The sequence below is a fragment of the Pleurodeles waltl genome, chromosome 2_1, assembly GCF_031143425.1.
Source record: "Pleurodeles waltl isolate 20211129_DDA chromosome 2_1, aPleWal1.hap1.20221129, whole genome shotgun sequence".
Lineage (NCBI taxonomy): Eukaryota > Metazoa > Chordata > Amphibia > Caudata > Salamandridae > Pleurodeles > Pleurodeles waltl.
The window spans coordinates 896,037,863-896,062,406 of NC_090438.1; the positions used below are offsets into that span (position 1 = coordinate 896,037,863).

At 41.7% G+C, this 24,544-nt stretch overlaps 1 protein-coding gene across 14 annotated transcripts in view; it reads left to right on the forward strand.

Moving 5' to 3' along the window:
• Positions 1 to 24,544, forward strand: part of PTPRM (protein tyrosine phosphatase receptor type M) — a 1,480,454-nt gene that overhangs the window by 835,476 nt on the left and 620,434 nt on the right. For 8 of the 14 annotated variants that reach the window (XM_069218808.1, XM_069218810.1, XM_069218814.1 and 5 more), the window contains exon 14: positions 8,400 to 8,474. The exons of the other annotated variants lie outside the window; for them this stretch is intronic. In XM_069218808.1, the coding sequence (XP_069074909.1) occupies positions 8,400 to 8,474 (75 nt within the window). The remainder of the gene's footprint in view (positions 1 to 8,399; positions 8,475 to 24,544) is intronic. 14 annotated transcript variants of the gene reach the window in all.

The window sequence follows — 24,544 nt, forward strand, 5'->3', positions numbered from 1 at the left end:
TGGCAGGGGCCGGTGCCCCCCTACTTTTCATTTTTTAAAGCCCTGGGAAGGTGGCTGCCCCCAGGGTTGTGGGGGTCTAAAGGGCCCCCCACATTAAAAATGTCCCTGTGTCCTTGCCCACCTGGGGTCCTCAAAGAAACAAGCGCAGGAGCCTTGTGTTTTTAAATTTTTTTTGCCTCAAATTCTCTAATTTTGTGAGTTCACCGCAAAAGATATAAATAAATGCTTTTTAGCCTGGGGAGGGGGGTTAGGTGGACCCTGCAGGACCCTACCAGAGCTACGGGGTCAGAAGGTCCCTACCCTGGCCCCTTTTCCTTTTTTTCCCATTTTTTCATGGGACTTGGCTGAACCAGAGTCCCAAGATGACTGCCAACACTTCCTGATTTTAAGTGTAGGCAGCCAATCACAACTGTGCTTTTCCCTGCACAAGCTTGTCATTATTCGTGAAAACATCGCAAAGGATCTGCGTCCCTAGAAATAAAAAATGTATTTTCTCTTTAATATCTCAAAAGCTACTGAACGGATTTACCCCAAATAAGTGAAAGCACAATCTGCATACCGAAAGCTAGCTTTCTGCCAAATTTGGTGTAATTCCGTCCAGTGGTTCAGGCTGTAGTCGTGTTCAAAAGTGCTATGGGAATTAACATGGGAAACACAACTTTTTTGACCCCTCCTTTTTCTCGGACCCCGCTTGATAGATCACCCCGAAACTTTCTGTGCTCAACAAGAATCACTAGCACACTTTTTGGGAAAATGTTGTGAAGCTTCATCAAACGGTGCCAAAGATGTAGGCAAGTCAAAAACACTTTTTCTGTGGAATCATGGAACTAACTATAACTATCTAGTGGCGACCGCTACGCGGTAATATACAAACATAACACTGCATTCTGCCTATTTTTCTACCCACTGTAGCACATGATCACCACACTCCCTCCAGCTTTACCATTGTTCTTTCTCAATTGTTATAAATGTTGGTGCATGTGAGCTATAGTCCTAGTCACGTCCTGGCTAGCCTCCCAAGAGTTGTTTTACATCTAATTTATGTTCGGCGTGCTCAGTTTACATGCCAGAAGATGCCACCTACCTCTGTTAAGAAACAAGATTTTCACAGGCAAGCCACAGGTCATGATTCATATAATTAGTGGTGTTATGGAAATCCACATATTCCTAGCTATCTAGTAAGGGCTAAGAGCAAGAAAACCGAAACATAGATGTGTTTCTGTGAGTGCTTATGTAATGGTTGCTGATAATAATTAAGTGCAAGTAAATCTGATGCAGAACCCAAAGGTGTAAATGCCGCTCATCTATGTGGAATAAGCCACCATCTTTCCCAGCAAAATGATAAGAACCTAAATTGCTGGGCGGTGATACCTACATTATTTGTTTATAGGAATTTTTATTGATTGTAAACCAGGCACCACTATAAACACAGACGTGCCTTGCATTGGTACCTCAATGTATGGTTACACAGTAGAGACAGTTGTTTAAGTTGTGACGAGTCCCGCTTTATTGCCGCTTTATTTGAAATATATAGTAGTTTAGCTGATAATTCGTCGTCCAGTGATACTCTACGTAGCAGAGTAGTTTAGCACTGGTTGGATTTAATTTTATCAAACTCACTCCCAGTCTGGTAAATAGAAATATATTTTTGTTGCCCTGTGTTTAGTCAGTGGCCCTTTGGTGCCCGGTTTCTGATCACTACAGGCCAGTTGATGACTACAAGCCGTATAGCCTCTGACTTCGCTGCAACAGAGATAAGATATGGAGGGTCCGTGAAGTTGTAACTCTGCAGATGTGTTTGTAGGCAGTTGACAGTGATTCTTGGAATTATGCGGCAAAAAAGATGCCCCTCAGCTCTGGTGAAATTACTTCCAACGGCGTGGGTGTTTTTCTCGTACCTTTCGTTTGATGTCTTCAGGCATTGTTCATAAATATGACCCTAAGCTTTGGTCGCCTGTCTTTTACTCTCACGACCTGCGGCTAAAGTCTCTGTAAATCGTCTGTTTTAGCCAGTTGGTGACAGCATAAATGTCGGGACTGACACACTTAGAAGGTGCGACTGACTTCTTCCAATGACTGCATATCTCATTTGAACCCCGAGTATAGCTGATATGAGAATACCTCACTTTCATGACAATACCTCTGCATTATAAATAGTTAAAGCACAGACAGGGAAATGTGCGTACCTGAAGAAAAGTCCCGTCTTTTCAGCCAGCTCGCGTGATTTGTGTTCTGCACGTAGGCTTTGTCTGCAATCTGTGTGCCAGTGTTTCATCTCCTTTTTGATACTCATTCAAACAACCTCGCCAAGACTCCTGACAGTTTAGTCCTTACACGCTGTCCTGACTGGCCCATCTCCACAACTGGAAGTCATGGTGCAAGTCCTATTAAATGTGCATTCCTCTTGTAAACATAAGTAAACCATAAAACTGTCAAACTTCGCGTTTAAGCTTCATCCGTTCAATTAAAGTAGTTCTCAAGTCGCCCATTATTGTCATGAAGCTTAGTTAACATCACCAGGTGCAGACCATATGATAGCATTTTGTGACACAGTGAACCAGGGTCTCCGAGCCACTGATGGTTTAGTCACTTAAGCTCTCACTGGTCACATCTGTTGGGACACCTTTAAAGCTGACAAGTCCCCTAAGCCTATCATCTTTTCTGAGGTCGAGAAATTGATTACCATTACATTGGGTAATAGTAGAATGTTATTTACAGCGTTTAGAGACTATAAAATGTGTTGAATGTAACACTTCACAAAATGTATTGTTAGTCAGAATCACCATTTTCTGTAGATAATTTGATAGGCTAACGTGATTCTTAAATTATTTTAAAGTTAATGTTCATTGATGAAACAGAAATTTGGTAAGGCTTAGTTTACCCTCGTTCTACTAATAATCAGATCTGTGTGTCGCGGGTTTTACACTTGATGAGGGTGGTTTAATCTATATTATGTATAAAAATGACTAACCATCGGTAATCATTTCCTGAAAAAATATGTAATGAATTTCTTTTAAGTGCAGTAAACTGTTGCACATTAAATGATTGTGGCATTTGTTTGTGCTGTCCACACTACAATGGATTCAAGCTGGGCTGTCCCACTGCTGCGAACGGCGGCGACTGGGCTAGTGTTACATTGAGGTAATGCTGTAGAGCTGCCTAGGGAGTCATCTGCAAGGGGCATCTGATTTTCCCTAGAAGCATCAAATATGGCCCCAGAGCCAATGAGGAGCGAGCAAAATAATACTATGCCTATGGCACTAATACAATCTTTGCAGTGACCCTGGCTAGTGCTGCCTTGTAGAGGGCTAATCTTTTTCTCTCGGTGGAATCTGAAAGATCTGCGACCAACAAATAAACATTTAACTCCAGAAGCATTCTTAGCAACCGACGAGGGGTTCACCAAGTAATCTTAGGAAGAGGGGTGGTGGTGGCAGCACAGTAGACTGCACATTATTAGGATGCAATTCAGCATGTGGCTGACTGAGCAATTCGCCCTTTCAACACCACCAGCAAATTCTGTTAAAAGCGTACAAGTTCACCTTACTGTCTGAAAGGTATTATTTACAGCACTCATGTCCACACTTCATGAGTTTGGGTCATTGATTTATTTGTAATGTGCAGAAATGAGGCTACAAGTAGCTAATGTGATCTCATTTTTCTTTCACAGTACATTCAAAATGCAATTCTAAATAGTTAACTGACAAAACTGCTGTTGAATAAAAGTATTCAATGCTCAGTTCACCTTGTATTTGTGTCTTTCATCGAATGATCCTCTCGTGCACACATTAAGTAAATACTGTCCAAATATAGTACAAACATTTGGGTTCAGTAGTTACACTCTCCATATGCAGGTTACGTGCAACATGTACAAAAAGGACCAGAATGAGAATAACAGCCACAGGGTTTGTCCTGCCAAGCTGGAATAGGGGCAGGACGCACCTGGTCTTTGAAGGCGATTAAGCAGTCCCTTCTGCTCTTCAGTCACTTCAAATTATAAATCTTCTTCCCTGATATGACCTATGTGTGATATGTTTTAATCTAAAGAGTTTGTGAGCTCATCTTCAGGACTGGATGATCCTTGTTGCTTTGCCATTTACTTCAGTTCTTTGCTGTTCTGGAGCATACATTCTGTTTTCTTTTTGGGTGTAACCCCCAAACTACAGTAACTGTGTTTTATCTCTACAGAGAGGTCCCAGAAGGCCATGTGGAGGCTTCTTGCTTAGAATTAATGTATGCAGTTCAGGAAGTGTCACCACCACAGTGCATGGCGTTTACTTGGTTTCTGTGCCATTGATTTGTTATCACAATGGACATATTGGTCGCATTCATGGGTTCCCTATAAAGCACACTCTGGAAATCAGTACTTTCAAAATAAACTCATTTCAGCTGTAATTCACTCAATGATTTTCTTAGTCACCTTTGATTGATGTTTTCCTTCATATATACCTCAAAGCCCGGACTTGAGGAGCAGTGGTATATTTTGAATCCAAAATGACTTTGGATATATGGAATGCAGAAGTAGCCGCCTCACTACTGAGCCAGATGCAAGAACACCACCATCTAAAACAGAGATGATGGCATGCATTGCTTATCTAAGAAGCCAGGATTGTCAGTCCCCCGTTTGTATCCCCTCAGAGGTTTTGTGTTGTAGCCTGGTAGAATTACGCAACATAGCATGTAGTAGTAAGGAAACAAAAGGTAAAACCATTGCCTGAATGAGTCTTCCCCAAGTGTTAGATCCACAGAACAAGACATCAGGGATGAAAGACGGTCTGAGCCCTATCAAGCATCCATGTGTTCATTGTGAAGAACAATCTCATATCACTAATCTTATGATGAGACAACACTAATAGAAAGATGAACCTTTCTTATTAGTTAACCCCCAGCAGAGGAGAGTTCCTAGGAAGATTTTCTGGAGCACCTCCAGTTCTTGCTGTCAAAGCTGAAATTCTCTCTCACAAATTCCAACCTAAATTGATAATTTTAACATTTCATACTGAGGTGACAGTTAATGACATGCATACATACATAGGATTCTACACATAACAACCGGCAACTGTCTTGGTCCTGGAAGCAAATAGATTTCTATTGATGGCTACAACTGTGTGCTAACACCCATTTCAAACAACAACAGCTATTAGGAATAAGCAATTATAACCATTCAACCCGTAACAAAGCCTAAAAGAGCACTCTCCTGATGAGCAAAAGAGGTGTTGCCCATAAAGGTTAATAAAAAAGTGATGGGTGAATTGCTGGAATTATTCTCAGACACTGATAATTACTCAGCAACACTTTCAAGTCCATATTTCTTTCGCCCACCTTGGCAACAGGAACCAGCCCTATGCCAATCAATCTTAACCTGATCCAGTAGGGTCAATCCATTCCGAATTGTCAGGCCAGGTCCCTAACTAACGGGATGATAAGCAACCCCCGAACATTTTCGCCTATTTTATCCTTGACAGTAGGGTGCAGCTTGAGTCTTATGGTACAGTGAGCATAGGAATCATATCTCAGCATACCTGTCACATGCAGAGTCATAGAGGTGGAGTAATATCCCCATTAAGCTGAAGAGATTTACAATTTTTGTACTGCTAGACAAAACAAAATAAGTCCTAACCAAATCACACTGTAGGGTAGCATGTTACCCGGGTCCAAAGCATATGGTCTGAGATCACTTGTGATCATCAGAACAGCAGACTTAGACCTAATTTAATTGATTCCCCTCAGTTCTGGTCAGCACATCATTTGTAGAATGCAGAGGCAATGAAGGTACTAAAGCAGGTGGTGAAAAGGCATTTTGCATTGCCCATTGCTGTCTGAAACTGGCATCCATCTTGCTTAGCAGTCTGGGTTTTTGCATGCTGATGGTCGTTACTACATTTGAAGTTGGTTACTGGCTGCATAGAGTCACAGTTCAAAATGAAACCATTATAGAAGCAGGCCTTCCAACGTATAAATATTTTTCACTGTGTGAGAAGAATAGTTGGGGCTTTGTGCCAAGCACTGCTTGTGAAGCACTTTTACTCCCATCTCCCTTCCAAAAAAGCTTTTCATTCTGTCCCCGGTGCCCTGGGGTATTTTCACCCACCGTAACGGATATCAGCTGTTGAAAATATCCAAACACAAGCAGGGAACCCACTCTATTCAGGGGTTTCTTACCTACCTTTAGACTTAACGTAAGAAATTGCCTCCTCTGCAGGTCACTTTGTGGAAGGAGCCGAAATCGTGTGACGGACGTTGGTACCAAGTGTGTTGGCAGGTCTGTAGAATTATAGCAGCTCCGAGAACATGAAATAGACCTTCATCACTGTGTTCCTTCTACCTGTGCGTATGCATTTTCTGTCACGTAATGAATACTTTATGTGATAAAACATTCTTATTTGAACTCTGCTTACATAGTTAGGTTGCACCAACAGGGTTATTGCAGCACTCTTTATGATTCAAAAGTATGAGGCTTTCATCATAGAAATACATCTTAGATTAAGCCTTTTGGTTTGATATGGCCCTTGTTTTCCTAAAAATCGGACCTGCCCTTAAGAAATATTTCGCTGAACCGAACGTTTCCTTTAGCAACAGTTAAAACAGAAAACAGAGCCAGAGAGAACCGTCGAAGCAGCCGTCTTCCAAGCGAACCGAAGGCCAAGATTGCAGTGTTTGGCAGAGACCTAGGAAAACAGATACTGCAGGAGAAGGTTGTTGGTTGCTTCCCACGCGGGTGCTTAAACCTGCTTCCACCCGGAAACGATTGCTGTTCTCCATCCCCTACAACATGGCGGCGGTGCTATTTATTACCAGCGACCGCTATTATGATATTTTGGTTCCCTCTAGCAACTGTAGTCGAGGAGCTCGGTGTAGCGCGGCGTTTGCCTGGAGCGGAGGGGGAGTTGAAAATATTATGCAGCAGCAGTTTCGAGTTTAATTGTCTGCAGATGGTAGATGATCTATTTTCCTCTGTCGTTGCCACATTTGTAATAGCACCCAGTCTGTTCTATGCAAATTAAGGATCTTTCACATGAGCCTGCCTTTAATTTGCCGGGGTTTTGTGTTAACTCTGTTTTCCAGCTGTATGGTGTTGCATCTGACCTTTTCATGTTTTCTGAACACACGTGTCCAGACTTATGTCAACTCGTGGTACGTCCCACAGCACTGACATTGATACTAAAATAAAAAGGGATGGGCTATGTAAAGTAAGTGCGGACATTTTCAGAATGTATTTTTGGCCGTAATCACTGTTCCATTGAAAAGAAAGGCAGTTCAGTGTTTCAAACAAAATAGACATTTCTTACTGTTGCGGATGAGTCGACGTCATGGGAAAACGAGAGCATGCAACTCTGATAAGCACAGTAGACACTGTTATTTTTATATCGTAGTATTGTGAGTTTTGTTGCGGAATAAATGAAGAACCCACATAGCTAAGTAATTCATGTCCAAATAAGACTTGACTTTTTCATGGTGCTGTAGGGGAGGCTCCTCCGCAATGGCGAAGGACCATCGCCCCTCTGGCTAAGAGCCAGCAGCTGAAAAATAAAAAGATATTTCATTATAGTTTTATTTTTCAGCTGCTGGCACAGCCAGCATGTGCGGGGAGGGGTTGGACCGTGCGAAGAGGGGAGGGGGAGTGGAGTGCACCTAAGGATGCATGTTAGTTTGGCCGGCTGTCTTAGGCCGGCCTAACTGACATGCACACTTAGGTTTCTCCAACCTGGCATTGTTGGCCAGCCGTGTTGGAGAAACTGCACATACTCCCATACAGTGTCTAAGGGGTAGACCAAGCTGCACAGACCAATCCTGGTGCACTCTTATGCTGGGTATAGAGCATGAGAGCAGCGCCAAGATTGCGTGGGGAGCGTTGTCATTGGGAACGGTAAGTTTGTAATTTATTTTATTATTAAAGTATTTTCCTCATCATCCAGCCCCCCCCCCCTCCGAGGTTTGCGGCCACTGGGTACTTCATCACCATTGTCACCATTGTGTCCTTTCTCTAGGATGCAAGACAGCATCTCTGCAACTTCTGGCTTGACCTGTTTGTGGCAGTTGTTATTACTAAGCCATGTAATGCTTGAGTGCCAAAGCCCATTGGGTGAATGGGCTGCAGTGCTTTTTCTGGCCACTTGGAAGAGAGCAGTTGGCACTCAAGCATTACATACTGACAGTATAAATGGCTTTCCTATTTTGAGTCCCATTTTGACCCAAGGACCGAAGAGGGATCTCTTTTGAAATTATGAGTAAAAGAAAAATATCAGGAAAATAAAAGTCGAATCTGTTTTAATGTATATACACATATTTGAAGACCTTGAGACTATACGTTTTGTCAAAGATTCTTCTTGCTAGTCTAGCTTCAGTTTGGCTTCTTTTCTCCTCATGCATGCTGACCTGGGAATCTTCCATTGTCTTAGCTGCGATAATCGTGACCCAGCTAACAACACCTTACATTCGCATCGCCCCTGCTGCAGGCGACGACCAACTAACAGGTCAGATAATTAAATTAAAGACACGTCACATTTCCCATTTAACCCTACTTTTTTTCATTCTTTTTCATCATTTGTCTCCTTGCACTCTGCTGAATCTCTTGCATTCCACTATTTCCTTTTCATTTAGTTTACTACTGTTGCTCAGTTTGTTGGAAGAATTTTGCAGCATCAAAGATCTCATTTTCATGTCTATAATATAACCCCCTTCACTGCATGCTCCAGTTTACTTTGTGTGATGTTATTTTAAACCTGATGACTTTAAGAAATTCGAAATGTTCCCATTTTACGATTTCTCCGGATCAGAACTGCACTTTTCAATTTCTCAAAATTGTGAATCCATCCATGTTGTATTTGTTGTTTTGTTTTCTGATTTGAGACCGTCAATGCAATGCAGTTATGATATTTTGATCAATTCCACCAACAATTTTCTATGGGCTTGTTACTTGTAGGCCTTGTGTTAGGGCACCACTTAATTAATTACCTTAATCTCTAATACACCGTGTCCAGTTGTCCCTCACCAGACCGCATTTTTTAAGTCTACACACAGGAGGCAATCTCTTGATTTGATTTAGTTCTACACACCAATATGTGGTGTTTAGTCTTTAGGAAATTACTCTTACCCCAAAACGGTGAAATGAATTTACCAGCCGGATGAGGTGCAAAACCTTTTGCTCCCTACCTGAGGCGCTTTTTATAGCATTAATGAAAGAGCTTAATTTGGTGACCATCAAAAATGTGTTTCCCGTCTGTAGGTAGCAGTCTTTCAGAGAACTCTCTCTTGTCTCAATAAGTATTTTAATATTTGGCATCATATTAGGACTTAGCCTAGTTATGAGAATTTTAGAAATAAATTAAAAATCAAATTGTAGCCTTGACAGCATCCAGCAGTTGCCTTGCTGCACATCCAGGCCTCATAGAGGTGCCATCACATATCAGACCTCTGTTGCTATCTGCCAAAGCAGTTACCTTGGTGCAGGCCAAAACCATGCTGCAGACAAGAATGGGAAGGGGGACATAATGACTCCAATGAAGGATTGTTAGTTTGATGTGCAATACCAGTTCTTAATCATTACAGTCTCATTCCTCATCACATTACCAGTTTGTTGGACAAGACCAAGGAAGTAACTTTGGTATGTGATGTACCAGTACAATAATGTGAGCACTGGGTCCAAAAATTAAATGAACCAACTTGTGGGAATCAGCCATGGAAACAACAGCAGCATTCCAGGACCAAGCATCACAATAACAGGTTGAAGTCCTTTACCTACTGGCATTTGAAGGATAAAAAAGCTCCTGCCTGATGAAACAAAAAAGACCCAGGCAAAAATGCGGCAACACTTTATTCTTCTGTACATTAAAAGATAAACTGGTATCAACTTGACTTAAACCTAAGCATCAACATATCTAGGCAGAATTGTACATACGATTCATGATAAGACAGTTCCTAATTCACCGACTCTCTAAGCCAAGATAATGGCTACGAAAAAGGACTTCACCTAAAAGGTCACAGGGAAACTCAGGGACCCAAATTGGGGACCAGAACATGAGCTAGAGTAATTATTGCACCACCCACACAGAGGGAGACAGAGAAGACTTGGCAGGAGGATAAAAAACACAAAACTAATAACTAAGTCATACAGCACTATGAACTCCCTTCCCTTCCCAGAGCCTGCATGCACACTCCTGTTCTGGTCGACCAACGTTTACCAGAAGGTAAATATAAATTATGTTTTAGTAATTAGGCAAGTCTGACAACTCTTTAGGTGCACTGAGACAGAATGGAGTACAAATGAGTGGAGGGTGAGCGGAGAATGGCACTAACAAATTCCAGTCACAATTTCTGATGCACATATGTGCTACATTGTTACATTTCCATTTTCCAGCAGGAGAAGGTTGGGATATATCTTTCTCAAGAGGCAAGGAGGGCTCAGGGCATAAGGTGCACCCAGTTAACCATCCCAGAGCGACTACCATCTTGTACTCTATGTGAACCCCCCAGGATTTGGAGCAGAAACTACAACCATTAATTTGGCCTCCTTTCCCTCTTGACCATCATAAATACATGTGAAATGAGAAGAAATGGCACAAAAGACACCCCGAACTTTTGAAGAAGTGTGCAATGCCTGCTCCTTGGCTCAGGATTCTTGGCATTGTTTTGAAACTGACGTTCATTTTGATAAGTCAGAAAGAAATCTAGCCAAGGATGACAGAAATCAGATATATCCTGAAAAGTACTTCTGGTCAAATCGTAACAAGAGCATTTAACTGAGTTTGCTCTTTACTGTTTTCTCTTGACATAGGTTTATGTTGACATTTTGTTGTCGTTTTTCCAACTATCATCAATAGATGGGGCTGTGTTGGGCACAGTGCCCCAAGGTTGCAGTAGACGTGCACCCATTTTCTGCACTCCAGTGGCACTGTAGTGTTTGAGAAAGGATTGCGGATGCTGTTGTGCAGCCCCTTCTGTAATACTTGTGCCAGCACTATCTTGAACGGGCATTTCCTCATTTGCAAATTTTTACGAAAAACCAGGACCATTTCTTCATCTGGTAAAATCGTATCTGAATCCACCTCTGAGCCTGGTGTTTATTGGGGCCTTTTCCACACTAGTCAAAGATCAGTCTTCTTTATAGGGGGGAGATTTCTTAGCTTGTATAGCTGTTCTGTACAGTATTGTCTTATGGTTGGTTCTTCTTGTACTTCAGCTGGGCCATTTCATCATCCTTCCTATCTTACATAATACTGATGGGTACTTCTAGTGTTGCCTGGAAGGTAGCTGTGGACAACCCTATATTCAGAGTGAGATGAGGATGGAGGCCTAGACATCATGGCTTGCTTTCTTCTAGCTGGAGGTAGCTGCCTGCAGTGCTCCGCAGGAACTCTCTTGTAACGAAAAGAATGGACCAGGGCACATATTTTAGACAAGGTTCACTGCCCCTGTTTGCGCTTTGGCCTACCTTTGAACAGGTGCCCTGCACTCAAACAAGGACAGTGTATCATATTTTAGATTCAAATAATGCACTGCCCCCAGGGCAGACGTGAACCCACACGTTGGGTGAAAGACAAGAACTGCTGTTTGAAGAAGCCGCTTGTCTTTCTTTGTACTGATGGCAACCCTTCTGCACTTCAAAGAGGGGACAGAGATCCAACTGGAGGCAATACTCTTAAGTCATTTTTCAGTACTAAACGGCCTATCTCTCCCAAGGGATATCATCGGAGTTGCCTTATTAAATTTTAGAAGTGTAGTTTCCAAATGGGAAGAGATAATTCCTGCAAGTGTTGTGTCTCTGGAATCCTAATTTAAAATCTCATTTTATGATGAAGTTAGATTTCAACTGCAATCTTGAAAATGCCACTTTTAGAAGAGGATATTTTTTTGCCTTGATCATTTAGTGCCTGCAGCCTGTCTCTTTTCATGTGACTGGGTGTAGTTTGCAGTTGGACTTTGTGTATTCCTCTTAGACAGCCACACACAATGAGAACTTAGGTGTGACTTGATGGTCCATGCCAGGCAGCATGGGAGGAGGAGCTGGACACATCCACACTTACACCTTAATAGGCTGTGTCCTGTCCACATACAAAGGACCTAACAACCCTGTATAGTCACTCCAGCCAGCACAGGGGAAGCAGGGAGTTCCTTGCACTTCAAAGCCACTGTCTAAAAGCGTCTCCTACCTTCCAGAACCAGGGTATAAATACTGAACTTCAGACACCACCACCTTTCCCCTGCCCCTGGACGCTTCCATCTATGAGTCTACCCTGCCCCAGTCCTGGGCCGTTGGAAGTGGGACTAATGTGCAGGCTAGCAGAACTGGTGCATCTCCTTGACTGAGCGGCACATCACCGGGAACAACTGATGCATCGCCGCTGCTGTGTGAACTGAGTCAGTTGCAAAGACTCCCATCACACACTGCAATTCTTGAAACTAACGCAACGTCCAGGTGTCACAGCACATCCACAGCCCAGGTCCTTGCATCTCTCGTTGATGACAGCCCTGGCAACAATGCCGGTCTCCGCATCGCAGCTCATTGGAACTGATGCATCGCGAGCTGCACACCGCATCTCCTATGCCAGACTATACATCACAAGCCCCCTTGACAGAGTCCTCAACTACGACACAACAGGATCTCACACCTTAGCTTTGCTGCATCATGGAACTGAAGCATCGCAGCGCATCTTCGACACGGATCCACACAGTGCTCTGCAATCAGGATTTAGGATACTCTGTTCACTGGGCCTAACTCGGTCCCTCTACCTGGCCCGTGCTAGATCGCAGTTGGCCTGAACTTGTGACTTTGTCCTGTTCTGGCACGACCAGGTATGCAGAGTAGTACTTTGTGCTTTTTGGCAGTATTTTCAGTAAAACCTCTAAAATTCAGTAACTCTGGTTCTATTAACTAGATATTGAGTAGTGCGCTTTACAAATTCCTGATTGATTGATTGATTGATTGATTGCCATTATGGTCTTGTTTTCTTTATGAAATCCTAATCTGTTTTCTAAATCTGTAATGGGCTCCTTTTGTGGCGAGTTTTCACTGTGTACCTGTTTGAAGTATTGCACAAATACTTTATATATTGCCTCAAAGTTAAGCCTGACTGCCCTGTGCCAACCTACTAGGGTGCTGAGCACAGTATAACTTGATGTTTGCTTGTGCCTTACCCTGACAAGGATTGTGGTTGCTGCTTGACCAGGGCTTACACCCCAGTAAACCAGTAACACAATTTCTAACATCCTCCTTATTTTTCCTTAAACCTCTCCAATTTTGTAATAGATACTCCCTATTTTCTCACCACTCCTTCCTAAGTATACTACTGAGTGTTAACCTAACAGGTGTGGAGATCCACGCATGGAATAGGTAAAAGTGCCGGAGGTGGTCTGTTCGTGAGTTTCATTTTCTAGTAATTAAGTAGTAATTTATCTGTAGTACTTTACATTGTAGAAAACACAGTTTGTGAATCTGGCCCAATATGTCTAAGAACAAAGTATTCTCCTGGTGGAGAAAGAAAAACAAAAATATTGTTGCTTTCCAAATTAAATTCACTGATATTCTGGCAGAATTATTAACTGTGGAAAAGTGGTGGTGTACGTTTAGGTCGATGCATGGAAAACTATGATTTGCATGGCTTTCCATGCACTGCATGGAGTTATTTGGAAAGTCTGTAACATGAAGAAATGTGCGAAAATTGTATCAGAAATGCAAAGTTCATATGACATTTGCTCATGTCTCTCTTATCCTTTGTGAAGCTTGCCTAGTAGTTAGAATGTCTGTTCCTTTTTTAATTCAAAGTGATTTTTCATTGGCATGTAATTTAGATCTAGGACTGTTTAATCCAGAAGGAGCCCAACTTGTAAAAAAGGAGGAGGGACAATTACCAAAAAACCCAGGATTTGATGTATGGCCATTTAAAACAACATGATTTTATCTCGAACATAGTGCAACAAAATGAATTAAAATTAAAGGTTCACAAAAGGCAGGGTGCCCAATATTTAGCGCAGTTTTCCACAGCTTCCTGGTTAAATGGTAGGTAAACTGAAACTAATATTTATATGGAGGGTTCCAAATACTATGAATTTTCATCACCAAGTAAGTTTTCAGTATTTTCTTTAGAACTTTATTCGTCGTTTTTGACATAAGAGGAAATAAACAGCCATATTACACATAACAATGGGCAATCTAATATGGTTGGAATAACGACACGTCAATCATACAGTACTATTCAGGTGGGTCGCATGATCAGGATAGGTAAATGTAGTGTACGTTAACAGGGCAGTGTAGCGGATAGAGACCCCTGCTAAGGCCTCGCCTCTGTCATTAGGAAGGGGATGAAGTCTGTGTTGGGAGGTAGGTCTTCAGGGGTAAGTTTTCAGTATAAATGTGAGCAGCAGTTAGCAAACAATATCCAGAATGTTCATCCGCAAAATCCATACTCTACATCAAGCAGCTTAAACAGTGATCCAAATTTAAATTCAATTGAAGTTGTGTTCTTGATAGACATCCAAGTACAGAGAATGACTGTGATGTTTCTCCAACAGACATAGCAGAAATTTAAAAGAGCTAAACACCAGTGTAGCTGACTGTGTGCCTAGAAAAAAACAAAAAACAAGAACAAAACTTACCAGACGTGCCAAGTGGTCTTATTAACTTAAAAACTAGCAGGAGAGAGAAAAGGTTAGAAAAGATGTAAGAGAGTATTTCACTTATCTGACAGTTCGAATTGTGAGACACAATGGCACTGTCTTTAGAGACACAATAGAAGAAATTGTGAACAGTTGTTGCCTTTTCTTAACACACACCAAACTGAGTGCACGGATGTCTGTTGGGTTGAATCCCTTAGCTACTCGTAAGCGAAATGCTGGCTAATACCACTAAGCAAATTATCAGCCATTAAAGCAGCACACAACAACTTTGTATCTTTGTCTGCCCCTCTCTCACAATGGTTTGACCTTTGTTCTTCTGGACACTCAGTTCTTTCTGTGGTAGATAGGCTCTGCTATATATTGAGGCATACATCTGCATGTGTCTACTTCATTGCAGACGTTTTCATCGTGTGCTATCTGTTCTGCCCTGGTTGACACTCACAACTTCTTGGTCACCAGACTGTCCTACGGAGGATTCCTCTGTCCTTCTATGATGAAGTTCAGGCATTAAGAGTAAAACAGAAATGGCTGCTTATAATCTCTGGGACACTCCGCCCAATGGCAGCATCGGGCTGCCTGCATCTTTGAAGAGCCGTTGAGACCTGCATTGCCTATGCTAGCACTGTTTCTTTGTGAAAATTCAGGGACCATAAGGCTTTATTGGTTGGACCGTATTTCACAACTGAACTTGGTCAACAAGTCAATACATTCAGTAAATCTGAAGCATTTCAGGCTCCTCAAGAAAGACAGAGTATATCAGTTTCAAACCCTGAAGGTTTAATATAGCTTAATGAGTTACAGAAGGCAAAAATCAAACTAGCATCTATTAATAATCAAAAAACGTCAGTTTGAAGTCGCATAAGTCAGTGGATGATCTAGCATTGAGTCAACTTAAAAGGGAAAGACAAAGGAAAGTCAAGTCTGTCATTGAGGCATTACTTAAGAAAAATATCCTCCTCTGCTCTACGCTGCATCAAAACTCTCCAATCTCTAATCTGCCCTTCACTAACTTAAAACATACAATTCTAACATGTTGCACACCTACATATAGTTTTAATGAAACTGTCCAATCTGGATAAAGCAAGATGATACAATTATATGCTCGATGGATTCTCAGGACTTCACACAATACCTGTTCCTCCCATCATCCTTCAAACGTAAACCGTCAGTAAGAGTCGGAGATACAGGGACCAGCCTGGACACTGCAGGTGTCTCTTGAATGCGCTATTCATTAAAATATTAATTGATTATCACAACGAGAAAAAAGTGTTTCTTCACTTGGGAAAGAAGGAAAGAGAACATTGTGTCCATTAATTAAGACTCCAGCTTACCTAGAAATTAAATGTTCATGTATCCAAAAGCAAGATGGAAAGCAACGTTAGCCATTTTAAAATTCAGGCCTATGTTCAATATAGTCAGTCTAAACATAAAGAACATGTTTTCCCTCCTCAAATAGCCTTTGCGTGTCTATGTGTTAATGCCATATTATTACAAGCATTTTAGTATGTCTTGGCAAAAAACATTATTACCTATTGTACTGCATATACTAGTGTGATTTTGAGCATGGAGAAAGTACTGTCCTAATAATCCATTTTGCACAAGTTAAGTAGAGAAAGCTTTGTTTCCCTGAGCTACCAGCATTCTACAAAACAAAAATGTTAATGTACCTCATCACTATGTTCCATTCCATTTTAGGCAATATTGAACTTATGTGACCTGGTCTTCAATCTCCTTATCCCACCTCAGTAGTGTACCAGAGAAACACCGGTTATTCCCCGAATCTCTATCTTTGTCTCCAGGCCTGAGTAATTACCAGTGCTTGTGATTCATTTATGCATTCCACCCTTCACTGTCTTTCGCAGGAAACGCCACATTGCGACCATCATCATAAATTCTACTAGCATAAAGTGCACTACTGCATCAAGAACACCATCATTTCTTTTTGTTTTTTTAGCATAGAGTGGGCTCTTTTGGAGGGCAACTGCATATATCTTCTGGAAGATAAACTACAAAGAAGTAATGTGAGGTGATTTAAAAATGATGGTGAGAGGTGGTTAGGAGAATCATTTGACTTATAAGAGGTTAACAGTCACATCTTGCAAATGTTTTTTGGGAGATAAACAAAACAAGCATTTGCAGTGCAAAAGGTCTAGCATTTGCTTGAGTTTGAGCTATTGGCATTATAAATTAATAACTGGACTTTCTTGCCACATAAATTGGTCAACCCTGCTTCATCATTTTGTCTTTTCCTGCACATAATTCCAGTGGCCCTGCATATAACTGAAGCACTTCCATTAACCTTCTTCCTTTATCTACCTAACAAAATGAAAATTTTGCCATTTAGCATCCTAATTTAAAACTGCCATGCTAAGTCCAATACAATGCCACTTTCACCACTCCACCATCAGAGTTGTAGGCTGGCTAACACAATCCCCCCAAAAAAGACACAAGGCAGCCACAGCGGAGAAATGAACTAGAAGGGTCACCCAAACATATCAGGAGTGTTCAATCAGTCATAGTATATTAAGCCATAATTGTAATAAGGAGAGATTATTAAAACATATGCAATTATCATCTAAACCTTTTTCTGAATATACACTTGACATTAGACTTTAATGCTCAATACAGCCCATAGAGGTCACCATAACACAAATATAATTTGTGAGAAACATGGTAATGTAAACATATTGTTAGCCCCTAGAGGGCATAACCCCATGGAAAAAACAGGAGAAAGTAATGCTGCTAACCATATACTTAGCCCCTAGAGGGTGTTTTTAGGGCCAGCAGGCCTATTGCAATGATATTATAAACAAGGCCTTTTAAAAAAACATCTCCCAGCTGTAAAGCAAAGGTTCTAGCCATGAGAAAGCTTAAAAGAATGGTCAGAGGGGTTATTATTTTGGGGCCTCCACTAACCTAGTGTGGGGACCCAGAGATGATGTAGACAGAGCATTTTGAAGGTGGTCCCATTGTCATGGGGCCACCACAGGCTGAGCAAAAATGTTTTTTAAAAGTAATGCCCTGCAAAGCATTATTGGACACGTTTGTGTGCCTCAAATATTATAGTGTTGATTGCAATGCTCAGAACAGCTCCTAGAGAACACCACAGTAAAATAGCATTTGGAAGAGACATGGTTAGCCCTTAGACCACATAACCACATGAAAAAAAGAATGGGAGAAAGTAATGCAGTGTAGCCATATATTTAGCCTCTAGAGGGCATAGTGCATTACACATTTTCAAGGCTAGCAGGCCTATTGCAATGATATTACAAATAATGCCCATTAAACATAACTTCTCCCAACTGTAAAACAAAGATTCCAGCCATGAGAGAACTTAAAAATATAATTAATGGTGGTAGGGGTTATTACTTTGGTGTCCCGAGTAACATAGTGTGGGGACCCAGAGATGGTGTATAAAGAAAGAGCAAATTGTGGTCAATGTTTAGAAGGTGGTTCCATTGTCTTAGGACCACCAAAGGCTGAGTTATGAGCAAATTTCTTTGTAAAAGTAATGCCTTGCAAAGCAATATAGGGCAAGCTTCCATGCCACAAATATTTTAGTATATTGATTTGACTGTAATGCTTAGAAGAGCTCCTAGAGGACACCACAATGAACAAAGCATTTGTAAGAAAAATGGTCATGTAACTATATAGTTAGCCCCTACAGGACATATCCACACAAAAAGAAAATGCCAATAAATAATGCAGTGTAACCATGTATTTAGCCCCTAGAGGGCATAGTGTATTACATTTTCAGGGAAGCAAGCTTATAGCAATGATATTACTAACAAAGCCCTTAAAACACAAGCTATTCTCAGCTGCAAAACAAAAAGGTCCAGCCATGAGTGCGCTTAAAATACACTAAATGGTGGGAGGGATCATTATTTTGGGATCCCCCACTAATCTAGTGTGGAAACCCAGCGATGACATAAACAAGAGAGTGTGCTGTGCTGAATATTTTGGTGGTGGTCCCATTGTCTTAGTTTCACTACTGTCCGAGTTAAGTTTTCTAAAAGTAATGGGCTGCAAAGCATTATGGGGCAGATTTCCCAAGTGTAGTGAATATTGTAGTATTGGCTCTTCCGCCGTGCCATGAGAGCCGCTTTTGCTCTGAGGATTTCTGTTTTTATGTAAAGCATTTACCAATTTCAAGTGTGTTAAGTGGAGAGCCATAAGAAATAACTGATTAGGTAACTGTGAACAACGTGACCATTGCTCCTATACCGCCCATCGAGTTCACACTGTTGTGCCTGTTCGCACTGTGAGCACCATGGCCGCCATGCAGCACAAAGGGGAGAGACAAAAGATAAAAAAATAGTTTGCCCATGCTGAAGTATATTGGCAATCTTGCAGTAATAACTGTAACAGGGGCAGTCTGCAAGGCGTGACAAAAACAGACCCAAGATGGGACAAACGTAAAGGATTTACCTTTGACATCAAGTGATTTTCGAAAGGCAAGCCAATTAACGAATGAAAATGATGTGCATGGTTAAAAGCCCACAATTCTTCCCACAGTTCAGAATGCTTGCACGCTCAAACTTAAAAGAAAGGGAACCCACAAAATTAATCACACTTGGCCGAGCTCTAGCCAAGTGAAATGCTACGCATTGGAGGCAATCATGAGCTCACTCATTAGCAGTATGGTCTTACTTTAATTCACATGGACCTCTGCAGAATGTGAAGCACTAATGATACAATAAGACAAGAACTGGATGTATAGGGCATTATATCCCTCACCCTCACGTATCCAGATGACCAGCTTCTCTGAGATTACTGACAGATGAGTTGCAATTTATGCTCTTTTGACGGATTAAAATTCCCTGAACGCCGGTATGTTTCACTGTGTATTTTTGTTTGGTGGGTGGTCCTCAAATTATTGCACATGCTTTGGGAAAAAATCAAGATTGCACCTACTTATCATGCTACAGTATTTTTGTCCATGTCCTTCTGACTGAAGAATTTGGTGGTGGGGGAAGTTCTTGTGTATGTGTTGAGTGTTCATATTTTTCTTTTCTCTTTTATTACCAAATACAATTTTGTATATATAAAGGTGAGAAGTGGACATCTTCCATCGAAAGGCAGGGACAAAAAGATATAACTGAGGGCCAGGATGCACAGTTTTTCACCTATTCATGTGAAGCTGCTCAAATTAATATATATTGAATGTGGTTTCTTCTTGTATTGCATTGCACTTGAAGTCGTTTTTTCTTCTCTTGAGATCACTGTTACCTTCAGACTGCTGGTTTTGTATTCTCTCTGGAAGAAGTTCTTGCTTTCACCTTATCCTACACATCTGAAATGTGAGTGTGCCCATAAATGCATCCTGTTTTCATTCTACTGGGGCACACTTCTCTGAAACTCTGTTCACAGAGACTTCCACTGGATCCAAAGTGAGGTTTGCTTCTAAAATACCTGGTGACAAACTATTCCTTATCCTCAGACTGCCCACTCGGTCCTTGGAGGTCATCGAGGGCTTACCCTCTGTGGAATGGGGATGCGGATGAGATACTAGAGCGACAGTAAAGCCATCCAATATTTGAGCTGCAGTATTAAGCCATTCAGAGTCGGAAATCAGCAGTGACTTTTGCTTCTACCACTTGTTTAAGGTGATTGCTACTGGTCAGGCTTCACCAGGGCTGAGAAAAGTATCTGAAAGAGCTGTCGGGGGTGGAATGTTTTGAATATTGATACATTGCACGAATCAGCGGAAAGCTCTTAGGTCCTTGGAAAGGCCCGAGAAAGATAACATTTCTGTCGCATACACTCCAGCAATTCTTAAAATGTGTACTTCACAATGTCTGACGGTATCTGATTGGATTGTTTCTAGCCACAATGGCGAGAATGTGGTTGTACAGCAGGCAATTAACAAAGCAATTGTATTTGTGTACTGTGACATGAGAATTGGCCTGTGTAAGAAATGTGCAGCAGGGAACCTAGTTTGCCTCATAACATGAGGGTACACTGTAAATGCTCTGATTGTAAAAGATTGATGGACCATGAACACCCCACAAGACCTGCATTTACATTTATGGAGCTTTCAACGAGCTCTAGCCAGTAATACAGCGCATGGTTTTGAGGCTCTGCACCTCACGTGGAGCTTTCAGATTGACAGTTCTCACGGTGCCCCATCGTTGCCTGGCTCACTTTGACAGTGAGATTGCTGCAATTGTGTAGCAGCAGCAGCTAATGTGCCTCTGTTTCACGCAGAGCTGTTCTAAGGCGGTGTACTTGCAGTGGAGTTTCTGTTATCCAACAAAGGGAAGTTACTTAGTTTTGTACATAACTTTCTTGTGGCTTTTATATCTCCTAGAGGTGCATGGTGATTATGTCTCACAGTTCTGTCACTTTGTATCTACATTTTAAACAAAACTGACAACATTTATGCTTTCTTTTCATTATGCATTTGGTCACAGCGCAGTTAGCTTTCTCCATATCCTGATGCGCCTTTGGATACTTTGGTTATATATCCCTTTGTTTTACCATTTGTTTGTGGCAGGTACAGGTCGAGGATACTTTATTCAGATTTTGGAGGTAGTCCATGTTTCGATGGACATTCTTCACAAATTACTTTAGGCGTATTGTAGAATTGTCTACTCTATTTCTAAATCATTGTAAAAACAAACTGTCAGAATTCGTGGCCCTTTTAGAGTTTGAAAACTGGAGGAAATGACCTGTGTTTTCCTTACTGAAAGGTGGCAGGCAAGCCGAGGCCAGCGCCCTCATAAGTACTTTAATATCCCTGATGCTTTTGTCTCTGGATGCTTTTCTTCATTAGCAGTAATAGTTTATTTGGGTTAAAGCGCCATAAAAGTATTCCAGAGAAACAAACCTTTGGCATGTTCATCAAGATACGTGTTGGTCATCTAAAACGGAAGACAATTTAATGGCCGTGTATAAAAAACAATTGGGACAAAGTCTGCAAAAATAGAAAGCTACTCCACAATTAACACATTTCTCGCGACATAACACAGGAATTGAATATTCCCTATGTACTGAGCTGTAGAAACCATAACAAAAATGATATTCATTAGAGTTTAAAGTGATCAGTTGTCAAATGAACATGGGCTGAAATCGTCTTTATACCCCATACCTTGGGGAAAGACAATCAGTAATGGATTTTACCCACTCTGAATCTGGTCAACAGGTTTTGTCCATGCACACTGGAGGCAGGTTCTAAATAAAGTTCTGTCAGACCCTGTTCAGGGGCCCTCATGACAGACAACAAATTTTGGGCCCATCCATGGTGGTTGAGGTAGTTTGCTGCTGGTGACCTGGGGTTCCTTCGACTATAGCTCTAAACATTGAGCAAAGTACAGTCCTTTCCACATTTGACTCTGAGGTTAGTGAGGGTGTGCAGTCACTGGCTTTTCCGGGAAGTAGTGTGGGGTGGTAAGAGCTCAGAACTCAGCCGTCAACCAAGAAACACAATGAATGTATAGTTGAGTCCAATGCTAGTCTTCTAACTAAGAGAAAGTACTCTAATCACAAAGTGTTAGTAAATACTACACATCACAAAGGTGGCTCAAGTTGATTTTCATACCCCCTACGGGGTCTAATTAATTGATTGGCGTCTTCATACTTTTCAGCTTTGGCACCGGAGCGAAAGACAACGGATCACTGGCTCTGAGCAACGCTTTTGGCAGGCTCGTCAGGGTCGTAAGCTTTGGGCCAAAACAAGCAGTCATTTGGCCTAAACAGTTAAAGTCATTGAAGCCAGTGAAGCAGTTGCGGCACTGGAGGCTGATGCTGTCTCTTGCGGCCCTGCAGACTGTTGCTGGCTGGGCTCAACTTCAACAGTTGCTGCCATTGAGGCTGATTCAGGAAGTCCTATCGGATGGGCACCCTGTGGGACTGATGGCAGGAATGCTTGGCTGTATGGTGACGACTTGGTGAATACTTCTTTCCATAGCTCATGGTGAAATTTTCAGTGGGAGACCAAAGACCCCGAAGACTGCCCCCCATGTTCAGCTTCACACTCTCTCTCATCAGTCAGCTACTTGTGGGTGCCTGCACCTCAGAAAGATGCTGGGCATCTTCTTATGGACAGTCTCTCCTTCTTCAGGACTAGGCAGTCTCCTTCCCTCTCTGAGCAGAAAAGGCAGTTTGCTAAGGACTTAGGCAGACCTTCAGGTTCTCCAGCAAGTTGCAGCCTTTTATGTCCTCTCACCTCTGGGAGACTGACTGTCATGCAGATACCAGGCTCGTCAGACCGCAGTCCTCTATGTACTCTAGGAGAGTACTCCATCCCCTGTCATGAAGGATTTGACAAGATGGGGTGGTTTGGATCCGACACATTGAATTCATGCATTTTCTAGACAGGAGACGTAAATCATCTATCTCAGACTTTAGAACTGGTTTGAGTTTCTTCTCTTTTAAATGTAATTTGTTGGCTGCTCACCAGACACTGCCTTTGTGCACAGTGCTGATTGTCACTGCCGATAGCAATAAGGCTGACTCCAATCAGCAGTATCCAAAGCATGGGCGACATGAAGTGTGAGTTCTTTACCTGGCAGCCATAACCTTCCTGAAGCAGTAACCGGAGAATGACAAAAAGTATAGGCCATGCGTTGGAACTTCTTTACCTTGAACAACAGAATTTGCAGTCCCGCTCCTTACCCTAACACCCACTAAGTGGCAGTGCTCAGGAAGAACTAATCAGCAGCATTTGCCCCTCCAGGTCACATCAGAGCTCCTGGAAGGTGATTTGTTGGGGGCAGGCCTTGCCCTCTGCACCCACACTTGATTAGAATGACAACACCATCAAAGTAAAGGCTACCAGTTTTGCATGCAGTTGGGCACCCAGTGGAGTGATAAACATCCATTTGCCTTGCAAAGGATATTTCCATCCCAACTGTTTGTATTCGAATAACAGTTTTAATGGTTGCAAATGACCTGACCGATAATTTGTCAAGCTCAATATTCTGAGTATATGAGCATAAAGTCTCTGTCCTAAAATGCTCACCTCTGATCCTAACCAGTGTGAGAAGATTCTGATGAAGTTCTTAAAACTCATGACAACCTAATTCACGACATGTCTTTATGTTTTATCTAGATAAACTTGTGGCTTGCTTCACTATTCATGCAATCCATAATGATCTCCCAATTCAAGGTGTCTGGATAGTTTGTCCGTATTGAAATCCATAAAAGAACGAGGACTCATTTAATTATGTTCTCCACCTATCTTAAGCCCAGTTCCTCATGACAAATAAAAGATGAGGTGTCATGGAGAACTTCCAGTAGGCACTTGATAAATCTGTTCTCTTTGACTAGCAAACTAGTAGTGTCAGTGCACCCCAGACACTGGCTCAGTAATAGGGACACATTTATTGCGGTGTATAGAGATTTCATTACCTCTAAAGGCCTGTTCCTTATATGGGTTGCATAATTATAAATAGCCACCATTTAGTGTAAAAAATTAAATTGTTCCAACTAAAAATGTTTTCAAATGCAACTCTTAAATAGAATAAATGGGTTACTTATTTTAAAGCACTACTTTTACTAGTATTAGTCCTGGACTAAGTGGATTTGCAGTCCGTTGTTAAAATGAAGGATTTGAATAAACTAGTTTCTAAGTCATCCAGGAAAAAAACATAACCATCGAAAGAAACGTAACCATCAACAAACATGATCCAATTAGCATTTTTAGGCCTATGAACCACCTCTTCAGCATAAAGTAAGAGAGGAATAAATGTTGAGCCCACATTATGGGTGTCCTGCCTATGCCCTCATTACCATTCATCAAGATGGTTAGTGTGAAAAGTGAAATGGAAGGGGGAGGGTAGTACATAAGCTTATCAAGCTCCTCTAGTTAGACCAAATCTAACATTAAACTTACCCATGGGCCAAGTCTCATTTTGGAGCATGGGTTGAAATGTAAGCACTTCAAGCAATAAATATTGGCTTGAGTCTATAGGCATAGATTTTAGGGTGG